The following is a 25,260-nucleotide window of genomic DNA, read 5'->3' on the forward strand; positions in this document are numbered from 1 at the left end:
TGGTAAATATATAGGTATGTAACTCTAAACTGTTAGCATCTAATATATGTAAACACAAAGTATAGTTAAGTTTGGTGGACAAAATACAATTCATAATTGGGGTGAAAATAGTGACTATGAGAGGCAGCAGCAGTGAATTACAGGAGTGAGATTAATTTAGACAGTTGGTCTTACAGGAGAGAGGGTTATGCTATGAGGAACTGGTCTTAAATTGATCCAGCCACAAAGATGAGAGAAGGGAACTGGGAGTAGTTAGCCAGCAGGGCAGTTAGCTAAGAGATAGGTGGGCCAGCATTCTGTTGGGTCACCATTTGGATTAGGAAGAATGGCCAACACTAAGCCCCTTACCTTGAAGAGCTTAATCTAATTGAGCAGGAGTGGTTATATTATGTGTTTGAGAATCAGAGAACATCCCAAGACTCTGTCATATGATTATGAACTAAACATGCCTTACAGATTCCAGGAATGGAGAATAAAAGAGTTTAATGTGAGTTACAGCAGTGAGGGAAAGAAGGCCTCAGGGAGAAGTCTCCAGTTCAGCCTTGCATGGCAGATAATGGTGTGGAGGGAAAGGGAATGGCTGGTGAGAGCACAGGAGGGAGGACTGGAGCAGTGAGGAACAGTGAGAGGACTGGCCTGTGCGAATATTTTATTTCAAGACCATTTGACCGATAGAGTTTCCTGTGGTCTAGATTTTGCTGATTGCACACTTACAGTGTAGTTCAGCAATTTTCGTCTGTCCTCAGTATTTCCTTCAAATTAGCAGCCGGACGCAGTGGCTTGATGACATTCAAGTTTAGTCTCTTTGGGAAGACTATAGAACTGGTTGTTCTTTTTTCATATCAGTAAAGATATGTGTAGGGGTCTGGGATTTCATTTTACCCTGCTTTAATAAGCCAATAATTAGCCTGTTACTGTTTCACATCCTTAACTTCATGTAGCTCTCTCTTCTGTTATTTCAAGTAGTGCTAAAAAATATAACAGCTTGCTTCCTGAGATAATAGGTCTCTGTTCCCCTCCCTTACTTTTATCTAGACCACCTCTTCATTTCTGTCATCCCTATCTTGCTCATTTTTAATTCTTTTCTGTGTGGGAGTCCTTTCCGAGGAAGGAGCTTGGGAAGGTTAGTTTCATGAGTTTATAGGACTAGACTTCTCCAGCTCCTTGGGGTCTCACTAGGGATCCCTTGCAATGGACAGTGTCAGTTACTGTGTCAAATCAGCCCCCATTGCTTTTCATTTAATAGTTGTTGGTTATCTTGGGATTCTTCTGTTCTCAGTTGTCAGATGCCCTTTTGCTTCCCTCCACTTTGTTCTGGACAGCTGGATAGCACTTAATGTCTTGTGGCTGTTGATGTTTTTGCCCTACCCACTTGTCTATGGGGATTTATGAGGATACTTCATCTTCTATTTTGTTTTAAATGTTATTCATGGACTTTCTGTGTTGTTATCTAGTTGCTCTGTCTGGTGTTTGTTTGTTTTTATAATGGGTCTTGCTCTGTCATCTCAGGCTAGAGTACAGTGTCATGATCACGGCTCACTGTAGCCTCAACCTCAGCCTCCTGAGTAGCTGGGACTACAGGCATGCACCACCGTGCCTAATTTTTGTTTGTTTTCTTGTGGAGATAGGGTCTCGCTATGTTGCCCAGGCTTGTCTTGATCTCCTAGGCTCAAGTGATCCTCCTGCCTCAGCCTCCCAAAGTGCTGGGATTACAGGTGTGAGCCACCACGCCTGGCCCTCTGGTTTGTTTTTGTTTTTGTTTTTGTTTTGAGACAGAGTTTTGCTCTTGTTGCCCAGGCTGGAGTGCAATGGCATGATTTCAGCTTACTGCAACCTCCACCTCCCAGGTTCAAGCGATTCTCCTGCCTCAGCCTCCGGAGGAGTTGGGATTACAGGCATGCGCCACCACACCTGGCTAATTTAGTATTTTTAGAGGAGACGGGGTTTCTCTATGTTGGTTAGGCTGGTCTCGACTCCCAACCTCAGGTGATCCGCCCGCGTCGGCCTCCCAAAGTGCTGGGATTACAGGCGTGAGCCACTGTGCCTGGCTCCCTCTGTCTGTTTTTATGTGAGGGTTCAGAAATATCGAAAGACTACATTGCCATTGCTACAGCTGTTGCCCCAGAATGCTCATCGTAGGTTCTTTAGTAGGATGATGACACAATCATAAGTAGAATCATAGGTCTCACAACATCTTTTATGGTGTAGAGATAGTGTGGTCCGAGTACATTTGTTCTGGCTGGTCTGAGTACGGTGTTGTTTACAACTAATTGATCACAACCAGTTACAGATTTCTGTGTTCCTTCACTCCCACTGCTTCACTTGACTAGCCTTAACAAATGTTCTTTAATTTTTTCTTTTCTCTAGATTCAGAAGTGTTTTGGCCGTAATACCCAGTTAGCAGATTCCCATGGAAATAATAGCTTCTTATCATTACTCTTTTCAGGTTCACTAAGAATCTTTCCCCAGACAAAATCAACTTGAGCACCCTGAAAGGGGAGGGTCAGCTGACCAACCTGGAGCTGGATGAAGAGGTTCTACAGAATGTACTGGAGCTGCCCACCTGGTTAGCCATCACTCGGGTCTACTGCAACAGGGCCTCCATCCGGGTGAGAATGAGGGTCGGAATGCTGCTGTTCTCTTCGGCCAGCAGGCCTGCCTTCTGGAGGGTCAGCTACCACAGCCCTGAGACTTTGCTTTCCTCTTTCAGATCCAGTGGACAAAGTTGAAGACACACCCAATTTGCTTGGTAATGACCTTTCTTGATTGCAAGTAATCAAAGGGGGGTGGCCAGGGTAGGCTTTTAGAAGATGAGGGAGAAAATGATAGGCTAACCCTTTTAGGACTGGGGGGTGTCTTCTTATGTCCCTGTGAGCTTCTCTCTGAGACAGTGTGACTGTTGTCTGGGCTTATTCTGGAACTGCTGTGTGGTATAAGATTAGCACTGGGACACAAGACCCAGGACTTCTCAGTTATTTTCTCGGTTTTAGTGTAACAATTATGGCTGCCTAGGCTCTAACCTTAGACTTTCCTATTTTCCCTTGAAATCTTTTTTTTTTTTTTTTTTTTTTTGAGATGGAGTTTTGCTCTTATCACCAAAGCTGTAGTGCAATGATATGGTCTTGGCTCACTGCAACCTCTGCCTTCTGGGTTCAAGCGATTCCCCTGCCTCAGCCTCCTAAGTAGCTAGGATTACAGGCATGCACCACCATGCCCAGCTAATTATGTATTTTTAATAGAGACAGGGTTTTGCCATGTTGGCTAGGCTGGTCTCGAACTCCTAACCTCAGGTGATCCACCCGCCTCAGCCTTCCAAAGTGCTGGGGTTACGGGCGTGAGCCACCGCGCCTGGCACTCCTTGAAATCTTGACAGAGGAAAAATTAGAAGTTTGGTTTGGGCTGGGTGTGGTGGCTCATGCCTGTAATGCCAGCACTTTGGGAGGCAGAGGTGGGTAGATCACCTGAGGTCAGGAGTCCAAGACCAACCTGACCAACCTGGTGAAACCCCATCTCTACTAAAAGTACAAAAAATTAGCCAGGTGTGGTGGTGGCGGGTGCCTGTAATCCCAGCTACTCGGGAGGCTGGGGCAGGAGAATTGCTCGAACCTGGGAGGTGGAGGTTGCAGTGAGCCGAGATCACCCTCCAGCCTGGGCGATAAGAGTAAGACTCTGTCTTAAAAAAAAAAAAGAAGAAGAAAAAAAAAAGTTTAGTTTGGATTGACTGTTGAACGATTATCAGTTGAGGGTCCTTCAGAGGCTGGACAATGTGTCTTTATCCCCAAAACTGGAATCCCCAGGAACAATAATATTCCTGCAACTTGGATTTGTGTTTTATCTTTTTGCTCTGAGTTCATCCCGTACTTGTCATGAGGTTCTGCTGCTAATAGAAATGGAAGGGGGAAAATGAGGACTCTCCTTGCATTTTAGTTTGTTCGTTCATTCGTTCATTCATTCATTCATTCATTCATTCATTCATTCATTCATTCAGTAAATATTGATTGTCTGCCCACTGTGGGTATAGCACTTGACTAGGCTCTGGAGCACAGAGATGAATGACACAGTCTGTGCTGTCATTGTGCTATGTGTGTATTTGTGTAAATGCTTAGCTCTCCTTGACTTTTATTTCAGTGTCTGGATAAGGTAGAGGTGGAGATGAAGACATGTGAGGATCCTCGGCCCCCCAATGGACAGTCTCCCATTGCCCTTGCTTCAGGACAGAGGTTAGTTGCTTTGAATCCTGTTATTTCCAACATATTAATTGCTCTAGATCCCCTTTTAGTTAAAAAATAAAAACTTTTTATTATGGAAATTTTCAAACTTACACTAAAGTAGAGAAAATGGTATAAGAACCCCCATATACCCAAGATCTGATTTCAACAATTATCAACACTTTGTCATTCTTCTTTTTTTTTTTTCTTTCTTTTCCCGAGACAGAGTCTGGCTCTGTCACCCAGGCTGGAGTGCAGTGGTGTGATCACAGCTTACTGTAGCCTCGACCTCCTGGGCTCAATCAGTCTTCCTGCCTCAGCCTCCCAAGTAGCTGGGACCACAGGCACACATCACCATGCCTGGCTAGTTTTTCATAGCAATAAGGTCTCACTATGTTGCCCAGGCTGGTCTTGAACTCCTGGCCTTAAGCGATCCTCCCACTTCAGCCTCCCCAAAGCCCTGGGATTATGGATGTGAACCACCATGCCCAATGTTGTCATTCTTTTTTCTTTTTCTTGCCAGTTTGTGTATGTGTATGTATGTGCATGTGAACACTATAGTACTTGAAAGCAAATCTCAGAAACCATATGATTCCACTTGCAAAAACTTTTTTTTTTTTTTTGAGATGGGGTCTCACCCTGTCACCCAGCCTGAAGTGCAGTGGTGTGATCTTGGCTCACTGCATCCTCTGCCTCCCAGGCTCAAGTGGTTCCCCACCTCAGTCTCTTAAGTAGCTGGGGCCACAGGCATGCCCCACCATACCTGGCCAATTTTTTGTAGTTTTGGTAGAGATGGTTTCACCATGTTGCCCGGCTGGTTATTAACCCACCTGCAAATACTTTCATATCATGTCTTTAACAGACAAGGACTGGAAAAAAAATATATTGCTATCACATTAAAAATAACAGGCCGGGTGTGGTGGCTCACGCCTGTAATCCCAGCACTTTGGGAGGCTGAGGTGGGCATATCACCTAAGGTCGGGAATTCGAGACCAGCCTGGCTAACAGGGTGAAACCCCATTTCTACTAAAAATAAAAACTCCGTTTCTACTAAAAATAAAAAAAAAAACCAGCCAGGTGTGGTGGCAGGTGCCTGTAATCCCAGCCACTCAGGAGGCTGAGGCAAGAGAATTGCTTGAACCCGGGAGGTGGAGGTTGCAGTGAGCTGAGATCGCACCATTGCACTCCAGCTTGGGCAACAAGAGTAAAACTCCATCTCAAAAACAAACAAAAAACAAAAAACCTCACAAGAATTCCTTAATATCATCTAATGCCTGTTTCATAATCAATTTTCCTGAATTATCTCTAAAATATATATATATGTATACACATATATTTTTTCTTTTTTTGGTTTTGTGACAGGGTCTCACTCTGTCACCTAGGCTGGAGTGCAGTGGCACGAACTTGGCTCCCTGCAACCTCTACCTCCTGGATTCAAGTGATTCTTGTGCCTTGGCCTCCTGAGTAGCTGGAATTACAGGTGCCTGACACCGCACCTGGCTGATTTTTGTATTTTCAATAGAGATGGGGTTTTGCCATGTTGGCCGGGCTGGTCTTGAACTCCTGACCTTGGGTGATCCACCTGCCTCAGCCTCCTAAAGTGCTGGAATTACAGGTGTGAGCCACTGTGACTGACCTAAATATATATATATTTTTACAGAACAATATGGATCAAAAGAAGTCCATACTTTATATTTGGGTGATAGGCCTTTTAAAGTTCTTTAATTATATCCCACCACACACACATTTTTAAATATACTATTTATTCTTTGTAGGAATTAGATAATCTTTTCTAAAGAATTTCCCTTGTTTTGTATTCTGACTGATTGTATCATCAAGGTGTCATTGAAAATGTTTCTCATTTAATCTGGTAGATTTAAAGGCTTGCCCTGATTCATTTTGTTTGCTTTTGTTTTCTTGGTAAGAATACTTCCAAGGGGGTGAAAGGTCTCTCTCTGGCCTCTTTTCTTTTTTTTTCGTTTTTGAGATGGAGTTTTGCTCTTGTCGCCCAGGCTGGAGTGCAATGGCACGATCTCCGTTCATTGCAACCTCCGCCTCCCTGGTTCAAGCGATTCTCCTGCCTCAGCCTCCCAAGTAGTTGGGATTACAGGCATGTGCCACCATGCCTAGCTAATTTTTTGTATTTAGTAGAGATGGGGTTTCACCATGTTAGTCAGGCTGGTCTCAAATTCCTGACTTCAGGTGATCCACCTGCCTCGGCCTCCCAAAGTGCGGGGATCACAGGCGTGAGCCACTGAGCCTGGTCTCTGGCCTCTTTTCTAAAGGCATTAATCCCATTAATGAGGACTTTTCCTTCATGAGCTAAACACCTTCTGGAGGCCTCATCTCTAAAACTGTCACATTGGGCTATTAGATTTCAACATATGATGAATTCTGGGGAAACATAAGCATTCAGACCATAGCACTGAGTAACATTATAGTGTATGGGTATACCACAATTGGTTTATCCATTCACTAGTTGATGGTCATTTTATTTCCATTTTTTGGCTATTATGAATAATGCTGCCGTAAACATTTGTATACAAGTTTTTGTGTGGTCATGTGTGCTTTTCTTTCTCTTGGGTAAATACCTAGTTATGGTATTTAGGGGAGGATTTAACTTTTTCAGAAACTGTCGGACTTTTCCAGAGTGGCGCACCATTTTATATTCTTTTTACATTTTGCATTCTTTCCACCTTGGCCTCTCAAAGTGTTAGGATGATTACAGATGTGAGCTACTGCGACTGGCCTTATATCCTACATTTACTCTTTCTATATATATTTTTTGTATGTCGTACCTTTACAGTCATTATTCTTCCTGATGTTCATATCTCCCTGTCTTTGGCCAGTTAGAGCCTTTCCAGGTGAGCTCCTGTGTCCTTTTGACAAGACGCCAGTAATCTTTCTGCTTTTAGGTAGAATAAGATGTTTGAGGATTCAAGGCCAAGCCAGGTGGATCATTTGAGGTCAGGAGTGGTAGCACATGCCTGTAGTACCAGCTACTTGGGAGGCTGAGGCAGGAGAATCGCTTGAACCTGTGAGGCAGAGGTTGCAGTGAGCCGAGATTGCACCATTGCTCTCCAGCCTGGGCAACAAGAGTGAAACTCTGTCTCAAAAAAAAAAAAAAAAAAAAAAAGAAAGAAAACCAAAGAATCCAAGCCAGCACAATCAGCATAATTTAGAAAACACTTTATTGAAATATAATTCATATACCATAACATTCATCCATGTGAAGTGTACAATTCAGTGGTTTTTACTGTATTCACTGGGATGTACAACCATGACCACAATCAATTTTAGAACATTTTCATCACCCAAGAGAAACCCCATACGTATTAGCAGTCACTCCTCATTCTTCCCTGCCTTAGCCCTAAGCAACCACTCATCTACTGTCTATGTCTATTCTGAACATTTATATAAATGAAATAATATACTATGTGGTCTTTTGTGGTTGACTTCTTTCACTTAGCATAATGTTTTCAAGGTTCAGGCATGTTGTAACCTTAAAAAGGAATAAAGTACTGTTATATGCTACAGCATGGCTGTTTTATGTAAATGTATAGTCATTTGTGTCTTACTACTTTAGCTTAACATTATGTTTGTGAGAGACATCCATTTTGTTACATATATTTGTAGTTCATTCTTCCTCATTACTGTATACTATTCCATTACCTGCATATGCCACAATCCGTTTTGTTGTAGACGTTTCTAGTTTCTGGTTCTTTTTTTTGTTTCTTGAGACAGAGTCTTGTTCTGTTGCCAAAGTTGGAGTACAATGGTGCGATCTCAGCTCACTGCAACCTCTGCCTTCCAGGTTCAAGCGATTCTCACACCTCGGCCTTCAGAGTAGTTGGGAGTACAGGCATGTGCCACCACCACCACACCCAGCTACTTTTTCTATTTTTCGAGACAGTCTCACTATGTCACCCAGGCTGGAGGGCAGTGGTACGATCTCGCCTCACTGCAATGTCCGCTTCCCAGGTTCATGTGATTCTTCTGCTTCAGCCTCCCAAGTAGCTGGAACTATAGGTGCCTGCCACCACGCCTCGCTAGTTTTTTATTTATTTATTTATTTATTTTTTTTTTATTTTTAGTAGAGACTGGGTTTCACTGTGTTGGCCAGGCTGGTCTTGAACTCCTGACCTCGTGATCTGCCTGCCTTGGCCTCCCAAAGTGCTGGGATTACAGGCGTGAGCCACCATGCCTGGCCTCTCCTGGCTAATTTTTGTATTTTTAGCAGAGACAGGGTTTTGCCATGTTAGCCAGGCTGGTTTCATCCTGGTCTCAGGTGATCCACTTGCCTCAGCCTCCCAAAATGCCGGGGTTACAGGCTTGTAGAACTCTTCTCTCTGATGAGTTTGGTGGTCAATCATGACTCCGTGTATTTGTCAAAACCCACAGAGCCAGCCGGGTGCAGTAGCTCACACCTGTAATCCCGGCACTTTGGGAGGCTGAGGTGGGCAGATCACGAGGTCAGGAGTTCGAGACCAGTCTGGCCAACATGGTGAAACCCCATCTCTACTAAAAAAAAATACAAAAATTAGCTGCGCGTGGTGGCATGCACCTGTAATCTCAGCTACTCCGGAGTCTGAGGCAGGAGAATTGCTTGAACCTGGGAGGCAAAGGTTGTAGTGAGCCAAGATCACACCACTGCACCCCAGCCTGGGCGACAGAGCAAGACTTTCTCGGGGGAAAAAAAAAAAACCCACAAAGCCATACACCACAAAGAATGAGTTTTCCTGCATATAAGTTAAAAATATGTAATAAAAGAGAATAGTGCTGCTGTGAACCTTCTTGTATGTATATCTTGTGAACATATATATACGTTTCTATTTTATATACCTAGCAGTAAAATTGCTGGGTTATGGTTCTGTTTTTGTAAATATTGCTATATAGTTATTTGTAGTGATTGCACCAGTTTTCCCTCTAGCATTACATAAAAGTTTTAGTTGCTCCATATCTGGTATTGTCTATCTTTTCATTTTAATCATCCTGGTGGGTGTGTAGTTGTATCACATTATGGTTTAATTTATATTTTTCCAATGATTGGTTTATTGGAATTTTGGATATTGTCTTTCATAAAGCACTTGTGTAAGTGTTTTGCTCATTTATCTTTGGGTTGTATTTTTCTTAATTTGTAGAAATTCTTTGTATATTCTGAAAACAAGTACTTGGTTAGATACATGTATTGCAGATATCTTCTACTCTGTACGGAATACTAAGATACTGATCACTCTTATTTTTTTTTTTTTTTAATTTTTTTTTTTTGAGACGGAGTTTTGCTCTTGTCACTCAGGCTAGAGTGCAATGGCACAATCTCAATTCACTGCAACCTCCACCTCCTGGGTTCAAGTGATTCTCCTGCCTCAGCCTCCTGAGTAGCTGGGATTACAGGTGCCTGCCACCACGTCTAGCTAATTTTTGTATTTTTAGTAGAGATGGGGTTTCACCATGTTGGCCAGGCTGGTCTCGAACTCCTGACCTCAGGTGATCCACCTGCCTCGGCCTCCCAAAGTGCTGGGATTACAGGCACGAACCACTGTGCCCGGCCCACTCTTAATTTTTTAAATTATTGAACAGAAATTATTCTGATGTAGTCCAGTATATCTTTTTTTTCACTTTATGGTTAGCAATTTGTGTATCTTGTTTAAGGAATCTTTCTATCCTAAGGCAGGAAGAGAGTCTCCTATATTTTCTTCTAAAAACTTTATTGTTTGGCTTTTCACATTTAAATCTCTAGTCCGTCTTGGAACTGATTTTTTTTTTTGTTTGGTGAAGGTAGGCATCAATATTAATTTTTCTCTTTATGGATAGCTGCAAACTGACCATGCACCATTTATTGAAAAAACTATCTTTTTCACACTGCACTGTCACCTTTGTCATAAATCTAGTGACTCTCAGCATAGTTTTGATTTATGAGTGAGGTTGAGGATCATTTTCTTTCTTTCTTTCTTTTTTTTTTTGAGACGGAGCCTTGCTCTGTCACCAGGCTGGAGTGCAGTGGCGTGATCTCGGCTCACGCCTCCCGGGTTCAAGCAATTCTCCTGCCTCAGACTCCTGAGTACCTGGGACTACAGGTGTGCACCACCACATCTAGCTAATTTTTGTATTTTTAGTAGAGACGGGGTTTCACCATGTTGGCCAGGATGGTCTTGATCTCTTGACCTCGCGATCTGCCCACCTCTGCCTCCCAAAGTGCTGGTATTACGGTGTGAGCCCCTGCACCCGGCCTTTTTTTCTTTCTTTCTCTTTTTTTTTTTTTTGAGACAGGATCTCACTCTGTCACTCGGGTTAGAGTGCGGTGTCACACTCATTGCAGCCTAGACCTCTTCAGGCTCAGGTGATCCTCCTGCCTCAGCCTCCCAAGGTGCTGGGACCAAAGGCATGTACCACCGTACCTGGCTAATTTTTTCTATTTTTTGTAGTGACCAGGTCTCACTATATTGCTGGGCCGAGCTCAAACTCCTAGGCTCAAGTGATATGCCTGCTTTAGCCTCCCAAAGTGTTAGGATTACAGGCATGAGCCACTGTGCCCAGCGTTTTTTCTTTTCTCCTTTTTCTTTTTTTTTTGTTTTTCTGAGACAGAGTCTCACTCTGTCACCCTGGTTGGAGTGCAGTGGCGCAATCTTGGCTCACTGCAGCCTCAGTCTCCTGGGCTCAAGCGATTCTCCTATCTCAGCCTCTCAAGTAGCTGGGACTACAGGCATGCACCACCACACCTGGCTAATTTTTAAATGTTTTTGTAGAGAGGGCATCTCCCTTTGTTGCCCAGGCTGGTCGCAAACTCCTGTGCTCAAATGATCCTCCACCTTGGCCTCCTAAAGTGCTGGGATTACAGGTGTGAGTCACTGTACACAGCCTCTTTATGTTTAATATATATTTGCATTTATTTCTTCTGTGACCTGTCCATACTTGGTCCCACTTCTGTCAGGCTCTTGCTCTTTTTTCTCTCTGTTTTTTGAAGTTCTTTATACATTAGGGATACTAGTTCTTGATGACATCAATTCCAAATATATATATTTTTTTTTCAGTTTGAATTTTCAGACCTCCTTTTATCTCTTGTAATGAGCAATGATTTCACCTACATGTCAAGAATTGCTGTTTTCTTCACATCTAGAGGGACTTTATGTCCTTCATTCCTCTCCTTTTGCCATTTCTGTCCTCTCACTGTGGAAGTATAGCTATATTCTTTGGGAAGCCAATTGATCCTTGAATAGCACAAGTTTGAGCTGCATGGGCCCATGCATATGCAGATTTTTTCCAACCAAATGCAGATCAAAAATATTGCAGGGTGCCACCCACATGGATAGTCGACTTTTCATATATGCAGGTCCCTCAGGGTTGACTGTGGGATTTGAGCAGATTTTGGTACATGAGGTGGTATTGGGGGGGTCCTGGAACCAGTACTTTCACGTACCAAGGGATGACTGTATTTGACAGGGTCAAGGTGGGACTGATTTTGAACCTCTTATTCACCTGGCTGTACTGCTTTTCTTTCCACTACCTTTGCAGAGTATGCTCCATCTTTGAAGATTTTTTTTTATTTTTTATTTTTTTTTGAGACCAGGTCTTGCTGTCGTGTCTTTGAAGATTTTGTAGAAACCCTATGTCTCTTTTCTGTAGTTATACTTCCCCTCACAGACATTATCTAAATATTAGATAGTTTGTGGTCTATAAAAAGATTTATCAATTTATTCTTTCTAACAGGAGGGAGATTGTTTCAAGGTCAACTCTTTCTCTTTTATTCCATTCTTTAAAAAAAATTTATCATTAAAGAAAGTACTGTCCTTGTACGGTGGCTCACGCTTGTAATCCCAGCACTTTGGGAGGCTGAGGTGGGCAGATCACCAGGCCAAGAGATCGAGACTATCCTGGCCAACATGGTGAAACCCCGTCTCTACTAAAAATACAAAAATTAGCTGGGCTTGGTGGCACGTGGCTCCCAGCTACTTGGGAGGCTGAGGCAGGAGAATACCATGAACCTGGGAGGCGAAGATTGCAGTGAGTCGAGATCACGCCACTGCACTCTAACCTGGCGACAGAGTGAGACTCCATCTCAAAAAAAAAAAAAAAAAAAGTACTGCAGCCAAGCACAGTGGCTCATACCTGTGATCCCAGCTATTTCAGAGGCTGAGATGAGAGGATCACTTGAGGTCAGGAGGTCAAGGCTGCAGTGAACTGTGCTCATGCCACTGTTCTCCAGCTTGGGTAACAGAGCGAGACCTTGTCTCAGAAAAATAAAAAAAGACTACTGTATTATCATTATAAAATAATTTAAACATCCCGCGGGGCCGGGCGCGGTGGCTCAAGCCTGTAATCCCAGCACTTTGGGAGGCCGAGACGGGCGGATCACGAGGTCAGGAGATCGAGACCATCCTGGCAAACACGGTGAAACCCCGTCTCTACTAAAAAATACGAAAAACTAGCCGGGCGAGGTGGCGGGCGCCTGTAGTCCCAGCTACTCAGCAGGCTGAGGCAGGAGAATGGCGTAAACCCGGGAGGCGGAGCTTGCAGTGAGCTGAGATCCGGCCACTGCACTCCAGCCTGGGCGACAGAGCAAGACTCCGTCTCAAAAAAAAAAAAACATCCCGCGTAAAGACTGTGCAGAAAGTCTCCCATGATTCTGATTGTTGGTCTGCCTCATTTGTTGTAGTGAATATGGCTTTGCCGAAAAGGTGGTGGAAGGGATGTTCATCATTGTCAATTCTATCACCATCAAGATTCACTCCAAGGCCTTCCACGCTTCTTTTGAATTGTGGCAGCTCCAGGGCTATAGTGTCAACCCCCACTGGCAGCAGAGTGACCTTCGCCTTACCCGCATCACTGACCCCCGCCGAGGAGAGGTGACAGCCCCGTCATTGTGAGGGGAGAGAATGGGGAGAGATTCAAAGTCGGACTAATTAAAGGATATTATTCCCACTTTGTGGATTTCCTCAAATGTTCCCCATTCCTGGGAGCCCAGAGGCCTTTCTGTCCAGTGTTACTGCTACATCCTTTCCTTAATTATGGATCCCCAATTCACTGCTTTTTCTTGGTGGGATCCCAACTGAGAGTGCTGGGAGTCTCTGCTTTGCCAGTTTTTTTTCCTTGGACTTCTTGCTTCTTGGTTAATTTCATTCACAGGATGAAGGATTTTACTTTCTCTCCTTCCAGGTTTTAACATTTAAGGAAATAACTTGGCAAACACTCCGAATTGAGGCAGATGCTACAGACAATGGTGATCAAGACCCAGTCACCACTCCATTGAGGCTTATTACAAACCAAGGCAGGATCCAAATAGCCCTCAAAAGAAGAGTAAGTGTGTTCTCTGGCCTCATGAAAACTTCCATCTCTTATACTATGAGACAGCCTGGATTTGGTATTCCCTTATTGTTTGGAATGTTACTGGCCCCTGGAATGGCAGTTGAAAGGGGAAGGCCTATAATTCAGTGTTGCCCAACATGCTCTAGTAATAGAATGTTTCTACCTTCCTGTTTTCTTAGTTTTGGAAACTGCAATTTTTACCCATATGTAGGGACACTGACATAGGCACCTGGCAGTTGACTATTGCTGCTTTTTTTTAAATGAAGGAAACTTTAGTAGTTTTGTAAGAAATTCTCTCTCCAAAGTGCTTGATACTTTCACATATTGGAGATTGAAAAGCCGCTTCTGAAACTGATTGGGCAACACTTTGAAAGTTGGAATGAACAAGGTAATAAACCCCATGTTGTCTGTGGCTTCCTCAGACCAAAGATTGCAATGTGATATCCTCCAAGCTGATGTTCCTGTTGGATGACCTGCTCTGGGTGCTAACTGACTCACAGCTCAAGGCTATGATGAAGTATGCAGAGTCACTGAGTGAAGCCATGGAGAAGTCAGCCCAGCAAAGAAAGAGCCTGGCCCCTGAACCTGTACAGGTTAGAGATAAAACAGACACCCTTGGTGTGCTAGGGACTCAGTAGGCCAGACCTAACTCATACTAATGTAGGTGGAATCTAGACTTTATTTGGGAAATTTGTCGTTTACTTCTGGGTATTCATAGGCTTTGCCTGCACCTCTGATTTTTTATTTATTCTGTTCACTGAGTACCTCCAGTGTATTAAGTATACAGTGCTGGCCACTGGAGAAGAAAAATGGAATACACCTCTTGTTCCTGTCCTTGGGGGTCTCACTGTCTTGAAAGATGGACCATAAATGAGTTATTACAGTATGGTGTGATAAATGCTGTAATAGAATAAACAATATGCCATGAGAGCACAAAGAAGAGGCATCTCACTACACAGGCTGAAAGAGAGCATTTAGGGAAGACATCCTAGAGGAAATGTTTTAGCATCAGTCCACTGAGACCTGGTGGGCGAGAGCCGGGAGGGCAATTCAGAACTATGAACTGTATTCCAACAGTTATTAGATTAATTATAATTAGGCTTTGGTAGTTTGGGTGATATAATTGAAACAGACCTAAGTGAGCTACTAGGCCAACAGTTATGAGAGGGAAGGAACATCTTGCTAAACTGTGGTTTTCCTCAGGCTGGACCAAAGCTTAAAGAAAGCCTACAAAGGATCTTTTCAGGGTCTGGACTTCCTGTTTCTCTCTCTGTCACATGTAGATCACCCCACCAGCTCCCAGTGCCCAGCAGTCCTGGGCCCAGGCATTTGGTGGCAGCCAGGGCAACAGCAACAGCAGCAGCAGCCGCCTCAGCCAGTACTTTGAGAAATTTGATGTGAAAGAGTCCTCCTACCATCTGCTCATCTCCCGCCTGGACCTGCACATTTGTGATGATAGCCAGTCCCGAGAGCCAGGTACCCCATGAGGCCTGAGCCTGGGCTGGGTGGTCCACGTTACTGTCTAGTTCTGGGCAGAGCCTGGGGATGAAGGCTCTTTTTAAAAGACACTGTGGAGTACTTTGTTTGGCTTCCCTTAATCACAGGCATTCGTTGGGCCTCAGCCTTCCTGTGGTAGCCCTGTTTGTTTGAGGGCTGTTCAGCCTTTAGGGTGCAGTAGAACCACATGTCATACTTAATAAAATACAGATGTTGGGCCTGTCCCCAAATACCTCTAAATTAGAGTCTTCTGTGGTAGAGTTCAAGCAGTGTAAACTTTTTTTCCCCCTCACCAAAGTTCCTTAGGCAATCCTAATGCTTATCAGAGGTTGAAAACGACTGGGGTGAGATTTTAGGTAAGTAAATTCAACTATAGGAAACCTCAGAATTTTTAGATGTGGGATCAGTTTAAATATTTATTGTGTGTAAATGTTCTCTTCCCAAGCAAGGTTATGCTGTAATCTCGACATACTTAGAACAACTGGCATTATGTATATGTTTACATTTATTCAGAATGAAAAAAACTAATTGACTCATTGCTTTCCTTTATGAGCCGTGGGGAAATCACTTAATCTTCTGCTTAACCTGTTTGAGTTTCCACATTCATGAAACTGAGTTAAATCATGTCTCACTCATTTACCTCAAAAGATGTTGTCAGCTGGGTGCGGTGGCTCAAGCCTGTAATCCCAGCATTTTGGGAAGCCGAGACGGGCGGATCACGAGGTCAGAAGATCGAGACCATCCTGGCTAACATGGTGAAACCCCGTCTCTACTAAAAAAATACAAAAAACTAGCCAGGCGGGCGCCTGTAGTCCCAGCTACTTGGGAGGCTGAGGCAGGAGAATGGCGTAAACCCGGGAGGCAGAGCTTGAAGTGAGCTGAGATCCGGCCACCGCACTCCAGCCTGGGCGACAGAGCGAGACTCCGTCTCAAAAAAAAAAAAAAAGTTGTTGTCAGGCTCAAATGAGCCAATATGCTGAATTTGGAGGACCTTGATTATAGGCTAATAGTAAGTTTTATTACACTGCTGCTTGTTTCTTCAAAACTATCTCTGTGTTCCCTTTAAGCTCTCCTTTGCCATCAGCTCTTGGTTTTTGATGCTTACATATGGTATTAAATAGATTTTTCTCTTGCTGGCTTATCTTCTCTGAAGGCTTTGTTTACCTTATAATAAGATCTAGATTCGCTGGCCAGGCACAGTGGCTCATGCCTGTAATCCCAATACTTTGGGAGGCTGAGGTGAGAGGATTGCTTGAGTTTAGTAGTTTGAGACCAGCCTGGGCAACATGGCAAAACCTTTCTCTACAAAAAATTTAAAAATTAGCCATAGATCAGCTGCAGTGGCTCACACCTGTAGTCCTAACACTTTGGGAGGCTGAGGTGGGAGGATCGCTTAAACCCAGGAGTTTGAGACCAGCCTGGGCAATATAGTGAGACTCCATCTTTTAAAAAAGTAATTAGCCAGGTATGGTGGTGTGTCCCTGTAGTTCTAGCTACTCAGGAGGCTAAGGTGGGAGAATTGCTTGAGCCCAGGAGCTCGAGGTTGCAGTGAGGCATGATTTGTGCCACTACACTCCAGCCTGGGTGACACAGTGAAATCCTGGTTCAAAAAAAAAATCTTGACTCAGTTTCCTTGGGTGACCTGCCTATTCATTTCTTCTGGGGCATCAAGCAGCACTGCCTCTCCTGCTTGACTATTCCTTGGTCTTGAAGTTATTTCAACCCTCCTCTACTCTCATTCTGAAAGGAAAGAAAGGAGCAATGACAGTGCAAAGATTGTTTTTGCCACCACAGAAAATAATTTGCCACTCACTCATTTTGGAAGTTTGTTACTAAAACAAGTATTATTTTGTTTAGTTTTTTCTTCCAAGTGTTACCTAAAGGCTTTGGGTATTTTTTGCTTTGATTGTTTGTTTAGATTTTGTTTTTAATTGTTTCAGAAGTCCTAATTAAGAGTACACGATTGAGTTTCACCCTGTCACTTGATGAGGAATGTTTAGTACTGTTCTCTTCAAGTGCCAGAGTTCTGTAATCCATACAAAGATGTGAATGACTGTAGCTTTACCATTCATTTATTAAACTATGTTGATCTTTTTGGTGGAATTTGAGGAAGTGTTAGATGAGACATTTTAAAATACGGAAATAATTCGCAGCCTGCCATATCCAGGTGTGGTGTGGGGCGGAGATCAGGGAGAGTTCTTGTAACTCTGTCTGGGATTTGGGGAGAGAGGGGAAGGGATAACTAGGTAATATAGGAAGGGCTTCAAGACTTTCTGGAGTTGTTCTGTCCAGTACAGTAGCCACTAACCACATGTGACTACTGGGCACTTGAAATGTGGCTGATTCCAATTGAGATGTTCTGTAAAGGTAAAATAAACATTGGATTTCAAAGATATGTGTGAGGTCCATGACTATGCCAAATGTCATGCCCAGGGTTAGGTTCCAGCCCATGCTGAGGTTGAGGGGAGTGGGTGGATGGGCAGATAGCTGAAAGAACACTTGGTCGGGGGGGCAGTGCGGATCGGGGGGTAGGCAGGTGAAACGTACTTTTATTTAGCAGCTAGCTCTCATCAACAGCTCTCTCACACTGTCCTGGCTGCTTGTTCCGGGTGCTCCCATACATAGAGCTGCGTGGGTGGCTCTCCCTTGCCTTCAGGGTGAGCAGCTTAACTCTTTCCCTCTGGGCACAACCCAGCTCCTGGCTCTCCCCTGCCTGTCTGCCAGACAGCCAGTCTCCCTTACAGGGGTCAGTAGCTTCACTCTCTCTGGGCGCCAGCGCCTGCACAAGAGCCGTGCCATGCTGTGCTGTGCCAAACTGAGCCCCAAGAGCTTAGCATCAGCAGGGCAGTTATGCCTTTTACAGACAATAGTGGTACAGGGCCAAGGGATGGCCTTCCTATGTTATGGCTACATGGCTGTGATAACAGGTGGAGTTATACGGTGCTCTAAACTTGCTGAGTCATGCAGGCCTGGACATCTGCCTAGGCATATTCCTTGACCAAAGCACATCCGTGTACTTTACAATATGGTACCAAAAAAAGAGTGTAAACCACCTCAATAATTATTTTCATGTTGATTCTATGTTGAAATAACATTTGGGTGTATTGGTTTAAATACATATTATTGGCCAGGCTTGGTGGCTCACACCTATAATCCCAGCACTTTGGGAAGCCAAGGGCGGTGGATCACCTGAGGTCAGGAGTTCGAGACCAGCCTGGCCAACATGGTGAAACCCCGTCTCCACTTAAAAAACAAACAAACAAAAAAACAAAAATTAGCTGGGCATGGTGGCAGGCACCTGTAATCCCACCTACACAGGAGGCTGAGGTAGGAGAATTGCTTGAACCCAAGAGGCGGAGGTTGCAGTGAGCCAAGATGGCACCATCGTGCTTCAGCCTGGGGGACAAGAGCGAGACTTCGTCTCCAAAAATAAATATAAATAAATAAATAAATAAATATTATTACCATTAATTTCACTTTTTATTTTTATTTTTTGAGACAGAGTTTCGCTCTGTTGCTCAGGCCAGAGTGCGGTGGCGCAATCTCGGCTCACTGCAAGCTCTGCCTTCCGGGTTCACACCATTTTCCTGCCTCAGCCTCCCGGGTAACTGGGACTATAGGCGCCTGCCATCATGCCTGGCTAATTTTTTTGTATTTTTAGTAGAGGTGGAGTTTCACTATGTTGGCCAGGCTGATCTTGAACTCCTGACCTCAAGTGATCCGCCCACTTCAGTCTCCCAAAGTGTTGGGATTACAGGCATGAGCCAGTGCGCCCAGCCCCAGTCTATATTTCTATTAGATATCATTACTTGAGAATTATCTGTCCAATATGGTATTAAATTGCCACATGCAGCTATTTACATTAAAATGAAAATTACAATTAAAAGTTCATTTTCATGTTAATTAAAGTTAAAATTAGTTCTTTATTTGCTCTAGCCACATTTCAATTGCTCAGTATAGTCTATAAGCCATAGAACACCTCCATCATCACAGAAGGTTCTTTGGACAGTGCTGCTCTGGAGACTACTTGAAGGCTACACCTGCTGCTTTTTTAAAATTAAGGGGTATGATGGCCTGGATGTTGGAGCTGCTGACTAACATGCTCACCTATCCCTTGGTATTAGAGGTGAAATGATCGGAAACTGGATGGGTCATTGGGGTCAGCACTGTCTTGAGGTGGGACAGCACTGTCTTTTAAAATCAAACTGGATGGCAAAGATAGAAGTAAGGCTTCCCCCAGAAAATAAAAAAAAGAAAAAAATCAAACTGGAGCTCACATTTCAGGCTTCTGAGAGAAGATTGGTGGTTGATAGGGAAGAGAGTACCACCTGCTTTTTAACTGTTTTCTCTTAGGGTAAAGCCTGTTAGCCAAAAACTTTCCTTATTTCTCTTTTTTAAGGGCAGGTATCCTCTTCCCACTAGTTCACTAGAGAATTATAGTCATTTATATACACTATTTACCATTTATGTCTCATATATGATTATGTGTTTACAATTAGATATGTCGATAATTGTTAATTATATTTGATTCCAATTCTACACCATACTATAATATGCTCATTCCATGTAGTTTATTGTTCTTTTAGCTCTAAGCAGCTCCAGCAGAGGAAGCGTGGTTGTGGAACCTTCTTCCTCCAGTAGCCTAGGTTATGCATTTTCAGCTGAGATGATATCACCCCAAACAGGTGAAAATTGGCTCTTTTCTTTGAAGCTGTATTGAGATGCAGTCTCATACCATACCGTTCATCCATTTACAATATATAACTCAGTGTTTTTTGATATATTCATAGGGTTGTATAACCATCTCAATGATCTAATTTTAGAACATTTTGTTTCTCCTAAAAGAAACCCTGTATCCATTTGCTGTCACACCCCATTTCGAATTCCTAAGCAACCACTAATCTATTTTTGATATTTGCCTAGTCTGGAAATCAAAAATTGGTTTCAGGGGTGCGGTGGGGATCTTAGATAGAACAATCATCTGTGGCCCTCTAAAGCTTAACCCATCCAGGCATGGTGGCTCACACCTGTAATCCCAGCACTTTGGGAGGCTGAGATGGGAAGATTGCTTGAGCCCAGGTGTTCTATTTTTAAAAAAAAATTAAAAAGTGAAAAATAAAGTTTAACCTGACTGACAAAATTTTATTCCTTAGTACTTAATTTATCTCACTGAGTTTTCTTGGGTATTACGTGAGCAGCATTGACAGTGAGTTCATGGAAGATACACAAAATGTGTGGAAGATCAGTGTTACAAACTATGACAAGCAGATGGCTGTGGTTAGAGGACTTTCTCTCAATCAGTTGCTCCATCTCAAAGTTATATGGTGAGAGGTGGCCTGCAACTGCCTGTTGGCTGCCATTGGCTGCTTTGCTAGTGTTACTTATGTTTGATCCTCAGTACTTTTGTGATTTGAACTTTGAGTATTACATGAAAATACTTTATTTTAAAATTTTATTTACTTATTTTTTTGAAACAGGGTCTTATTCTGTTGCCCAGTTTGGAGTGTCATGGCATGATCATAATTCACTGAAGCCTCAACTTCCCAGACTCAAACGATCTTCCCACCTCAGCCTCCCAAGTAGCTGGGACTACAGGCATGTGTCACCACACCTGGCTAATTTTTGTATTTTTTGTAGAGATGAGGTCTTGCTATGTTACCAGGGCTGGTCTTGAACTCCTAAGCTCAAGCTATCCTTCTGCTTCGGCCTCCCAAAATGTTGGGATTAAGGGTGTGAGCCACTGCACCTGGTCTATGTTATTTTTATTTTTGTTTTTGGTTTTTTTTTGCCCGCATGTCTATATACAATTCAGAAAATAGTTTATGTTTTATTATTTAATTCTGTAAAAGTTATTCAATTCATCGTTAAGTTAATCAAGTGCTGAAAAAATGTTGACACTATCTGAATAAGTAATAGTTTAAAAGTTATTTTCTTTTTACTTTTTAATTTTTATGGATAATAGGTTATATGTTTATGGGATACAGGAGATATTTTCATACAGGCATATAATACGTAATAATCACATCAAGGTTAATTGGTTATCTATCACCTCAAGCATTTATTTTTTATTTGTGTTACAAACATTCTAATTTTACTCTTTTAGTTATTTTTTTTTTGTTTTTTTTTTTTTTATTTTTTGAGACGGAGTCTAGCTTAGTCGCCCAGGCTGGAGTGCAGTGGCGTGATCTTGGCTCACTGCAAGCTCCGCCTACCGGGTTCACGCCATTCTCCTGCCTCAGCCTCCCAAGTAGCTGGGACCACAGGCGCCCGCCGCCACGCCCGGCTAATTTTTTGCATTTTTAGTAGAGACAGGGTTTCACCATGTTAGCCAGGATGGTCTCGATCTCCTGACCTTGTGATCCACCCGCCTCGGTCTCCCAAAGTGCTGGGATTACAAGCGTGAGCCACCGCGCCCGGCCTCTTTTAGTTATTTTTAAATGTACAATAAATTATTGTTGACTTAGGTTGCTTCCAAATCTTGGCTATTATGAATAGTGCTGCAGTAAACATGAGAGTGCAAATATCTCTTGGGCTACTGATTTCATTTCCTTTGGAAAAATACCCAGTAGTAGGATTGCTGGATCATACGGTAGTTCTATCTTTAGTTTTTTGAGGAACCTCCATACTCTTCTCCATAGTAGTTATACTAATTTACATTCCCACCAACAGTGTCCAGGGGTTCCCTTTTCTTTACATCTTTGCCACCATTCGTTTTTGCCTATCTTTTGAATAAAAGCCATTTTTACTGGGGTAGGATGACATCTCATTGTAGTTTTATTTTGTTTTGTTTTTTTTTTTTTTTGAGACAAAGTCTCACTCTGTTGCCCAGGCTGGAGTGCAGTGGCGCAATCTCAGCTCACTGCAAGCTCCACCTCTCAGGTTCACGCCATTCTCCTGCCTCAGCCACCCGAGTAGCTGGGACTACAGGTACTCACCACCATGCCTGGCTAATTTTTTTTGTATTTTTAGTAGAGACGGGGTTTCACCATGTAAGCCAGGATGGTCTCGATCTCCTGACCTCATGATGCACCCACTCCGGCCTTCCAAAGTGTTTGGGATTACAGGCGTGAGCCACCGCGCCAAGCCTGGTTTGTTTTTGAGACAGAGTCTTGCTGTGTTGCCCGGGCTGGGGTGCAGTGACAAGATGTCAGCTTACTGCAACCTCTGACTCTGGGATTACAGGCACTCATGACCATGACAGGCTAATTTTTGTATTTTTAGTAGATAGGATTTCACTATGATGGCTGGGCTGGTGTTGAAATCCTGGTTTCAAGTGATCCACCTGCCTCAGCTTCCCAAAGTGCTAGAATTACAGGCATGAGCCGCTGTACGCAGCCTCATTGTGGTTTTGATGTTCATTTCTCTAGTGACCCATGATATTGAGCACTTTTTCATATGCCTATTTGCCATTTGTATGTCTTCTTTTGATAAATGTCTATTCAGGTCTTTTGCCCATTTTTAATTGGATTATTAGATTTTTTTTTCCTGTTAAGTTCCGTATTTATTTTGGTTATTAATCCCTTGCCAGATGAATAGTTTGCAAATGTTTTCTCCCATTGTGTGGGTTGTCTCTTCACTTTGTTGACTGCTTCTTTTTCGGTGCAGAGGCTTTTTAACTTAATGTCATCCCATTTGTACATTTTTGTGATGGTTGCTTGTACCTTGGGAGCATTACTCAAGAAATCTTTGTCCAGACCAATGTTGTGGAGAGTTTCCCCAGTGTTTTCTTGTAGTAGTTTCATAGTTTGAGGCCTTAGACTTAAGTATTTAATCCATTTTGATTTGATTTTCATGTATGGCAAGAGATAGGGGTCTAATTTCATTCTTCTACATATGGATATCCAGTTTTCCTACAACCAGTTATTGAAAAGACCATCCTTTCCCCAATGTATGTTCTTAATACCTTTGTCAGTAATGAGTTCACTGTAGATGTAGATGTATGGATTTGTTTCTGAGTTCTTTATTTTGTCCATTAGTCTGAATGTCTGTTTTTATGTCATGCTGTTTTGGTTATAGCACCATAGTATAATTTGAAGTCAGGTAACATGATTCCTCCAGTTTTGTTCTCTTTGCTCAGCTGGCTTTGGCTATTCTGTTTTCTTTTTTTGTGTGTGTTGTTCCATATACATTTTAGGATTATTTTTCCCATTTCTGCAAAGACTATCATTGGTATCTATTTTTGTTTTGAGAGAGGGTCTTGCTTTGTTGCCCAGGCTGGATTGCAGTGGTACAATCATGACTCACTGCAGCCTCAACCTCCTAGGCTTAAGTGATCCTCCCACTTCAGCCTCCTGAATAGCTGGGACTACACGTGCACACCACCATGCCTGGCTAATTTTTACATTTTTTATAGAAATGCGGTCTCCCTATGTCACCCAGTCTGGAGTCATTGGTATTTTGATAGGGATTGCATTGAAGCTGTAGGTTGCTGGGGTGGTATAGACAATGTTGATTCTCTAATCCATGAACATGGAATATCTTTCCATTTTTTTGTGTCCAGTTTTTTTTTTCTTTTCTTCCTTCCTTCCCTCACTCCCCCTTCCCTCCCCTCCCCTCCCCTTCCCTGCTTTCCTCGCTTCCACTTTTTTGAGACAGAGCCTTGCTCTGTCACCTAGGCTGGAGTGCAGTGGTGCAATCTCTCAGCTCACTGCATCCTCCACTTCCGGGTTCAAGCGATTCTCCTGCCTCAGCCTCTGGAGTAGCTGAGATTACAGGCACCTACCACCACGCCTGGCTAATTTTTGTAGTTTTAGTAGAGATGGGGTTTCACCATGTTGGCCAGGCTGGTCTCGGACTCCTGACCTCAAGTGATCCACCTGCCTTGGCCTCCCAAAGTGCTGGGATTACAGGCATGAGCCTAGCCCTCCTCAGTTTCTTGCATCAGTGTTTTAATAGTTTTGTTATATAGATCTTTCACTTCTTTGGTTAAGTTTATTCCTATAAACTTAGGAATTGTAAATGGGGTTACTCTCTTGATTTCTTTTTAAGATTGTTTGCTGTTGGCATATTGAAATGCTACTGATTTTTGTGTGTTGATTTTATATTCTACAACTTTACTGAATTTGTTTATTGGTTCTGATAGTTTTTTGGTGGAGTCTTTAGATTTTTTCAAATATAAGAGATCATATCATCTGCAAACAAGGATAATTTGACTTCTTCCTTTCCAATTTGGATACTCTATTCTTACTGTTGTCTGGTTGCTGTAGCTAGGACTTCCAACACTATGTCAAATAACAGTGGTGAAAGTGGGCCTCCTTATCTTGTTCCAAATCTTAGATAAAGGCTTTCAGTTTTCCCCCATTGAGTATGATAATAGGTACAAGTCTGTTGTATATGTGTTTTATTATGTTGAGTTATGTTCCTTCCATACACAGTTTTTGGAAGTTTTCTCTCATGAGGGATGTTGAATTTTATCAAGTGCTTTTTCAGTATCAGGTAAAATGATCATATATTTTTTGTTCTTCATTCTGTGATATGTTGTATCTTATAGATTGTTTTGCATATTTGGATCATCCTTGAATCCCTGGGATAAATCCCAGTTGGTCAGGATGAATGGTCTTTTTAATGTGTGGTTGAATTCCATTTGCTAGTATTTTTTTGAGGATTTTTGCATCAGTGTTCATCAGGAAGATTAGCCTGTAGTTTTCTCTTTTCTTTTTCTTTTTTTTTTTTTTCCCCCCAAGAACACTTTCATGTAGGAAGTTTTCTTTTTGATGTGTCTTTGTCTGATTTTGTTATCGGAGCATACTGGCTTCACAGAATGATTCTGGAAGTATTCCTTCCTCCTCTGTTTTTTTGGAATAGTTTGAATAGGATAGGTATTAGTTCTTCTTTAAATGTTTGGTAAAATTCAGCAGTGAAGCTATCGGGTCTTGGGCTTTTCTTTGCTGGGAGACTTTTTATTATACCTTTGATCTCATTACTTGCTGTTGTCTATTCGGGTTTTGGATTTCTTCATGGTTTGATCTTGGTAGGCTGTATATAGCTAAGCATTTATCCTTTTCGTCTAGGTTTTCCAATTTATTGCTCATGGTAGTCTTTACTGATTTTTTGAATTTCTGCAGTATTGGTTGTAGTGTCTCCTTTTTCATCTCTCATTTTATTTATTTGGGTCTTCTCTCTTTTTTCTTAGTCTGGGGAAAAGTTTGTCAATTTTGTTTATCTTTTCAAAAAAACTTTTTATTTTGTTGATCTTTTCTATTGTTTTTGTTTCATTTATTTCTGCTTGATCTTTTTTATTTATTATTATTTA

At 42.6% G+C, this 25,260-nt stretch overlaps 2 protein-coding genes across 2 annotated transcripts in view; one reads left to right on the plus strand and one right to left on the minus strand.

Annotated features, from left to right (window-relative positions):
- The window catches only part of RPS10 (ribosomal protein S10), a 624,010-nt gene that overhangs the window by 404,628 nt on the left and 194,122 nt on the right, over positions 1 to 25,260 (minus strand). The gene's annotated exons all lie outside the window — the stretch shown is intronic.
- BLTP3A (bridge-like lipid transfer protein family member 3A) overlaps positions 1 to 25,260 on the plus strand; it is an 81,719-nt gene that overhangs the window by 28,085 nt on the left and 28,374 nt on the right. The window contains exons 2-8 of the mRNA XM_050787543.1: positions 2,447 to 2,609; positions 2,711 to 2,749; positions 4,129 to 4,220; positions 12,862 to 13,051; positions 13,362 to 13,502; positions 13,934 to 14,104; positions 14,795 to 14,987. Of these exons, the coding sequence (XP_050643500.1) occupies positions 2,447 to 2,609; positions 2,711 to 2,749; positions 4,129 to 4,220; positions 12,862 to 13,051; positions 13,362 to 13,502; positions 13,934 to 14,104; positions 14,795 to 14,987 (989 nt within the window). The remainder of the gene's footprint in view (positions 1 to 2,446; positions 2,610 to 2,710; positions 2,750 to 4,128; positions 4,221 to 12,861; positions 13,052 to 13,361; positions 13,503 to 13,933; positions 14,105 to 14,794; positions 14,988 to 25,260) is intronic.

This window comes from Macaca thibetana, chromosome 4 (assembly GCF_024542745.1).
Source record: "Macaca thibetana thibetana isolate TM-01 chromosome 4, ASM2454274v1, whole genome shotgun sequence".
Taxonomy (NCBI): domain Eukaryota; kingdom Metazoa; phylum Chordata; class Mammalia; order Primates; family Cercopithecidae; genus Macaca; species Macaca thibetana.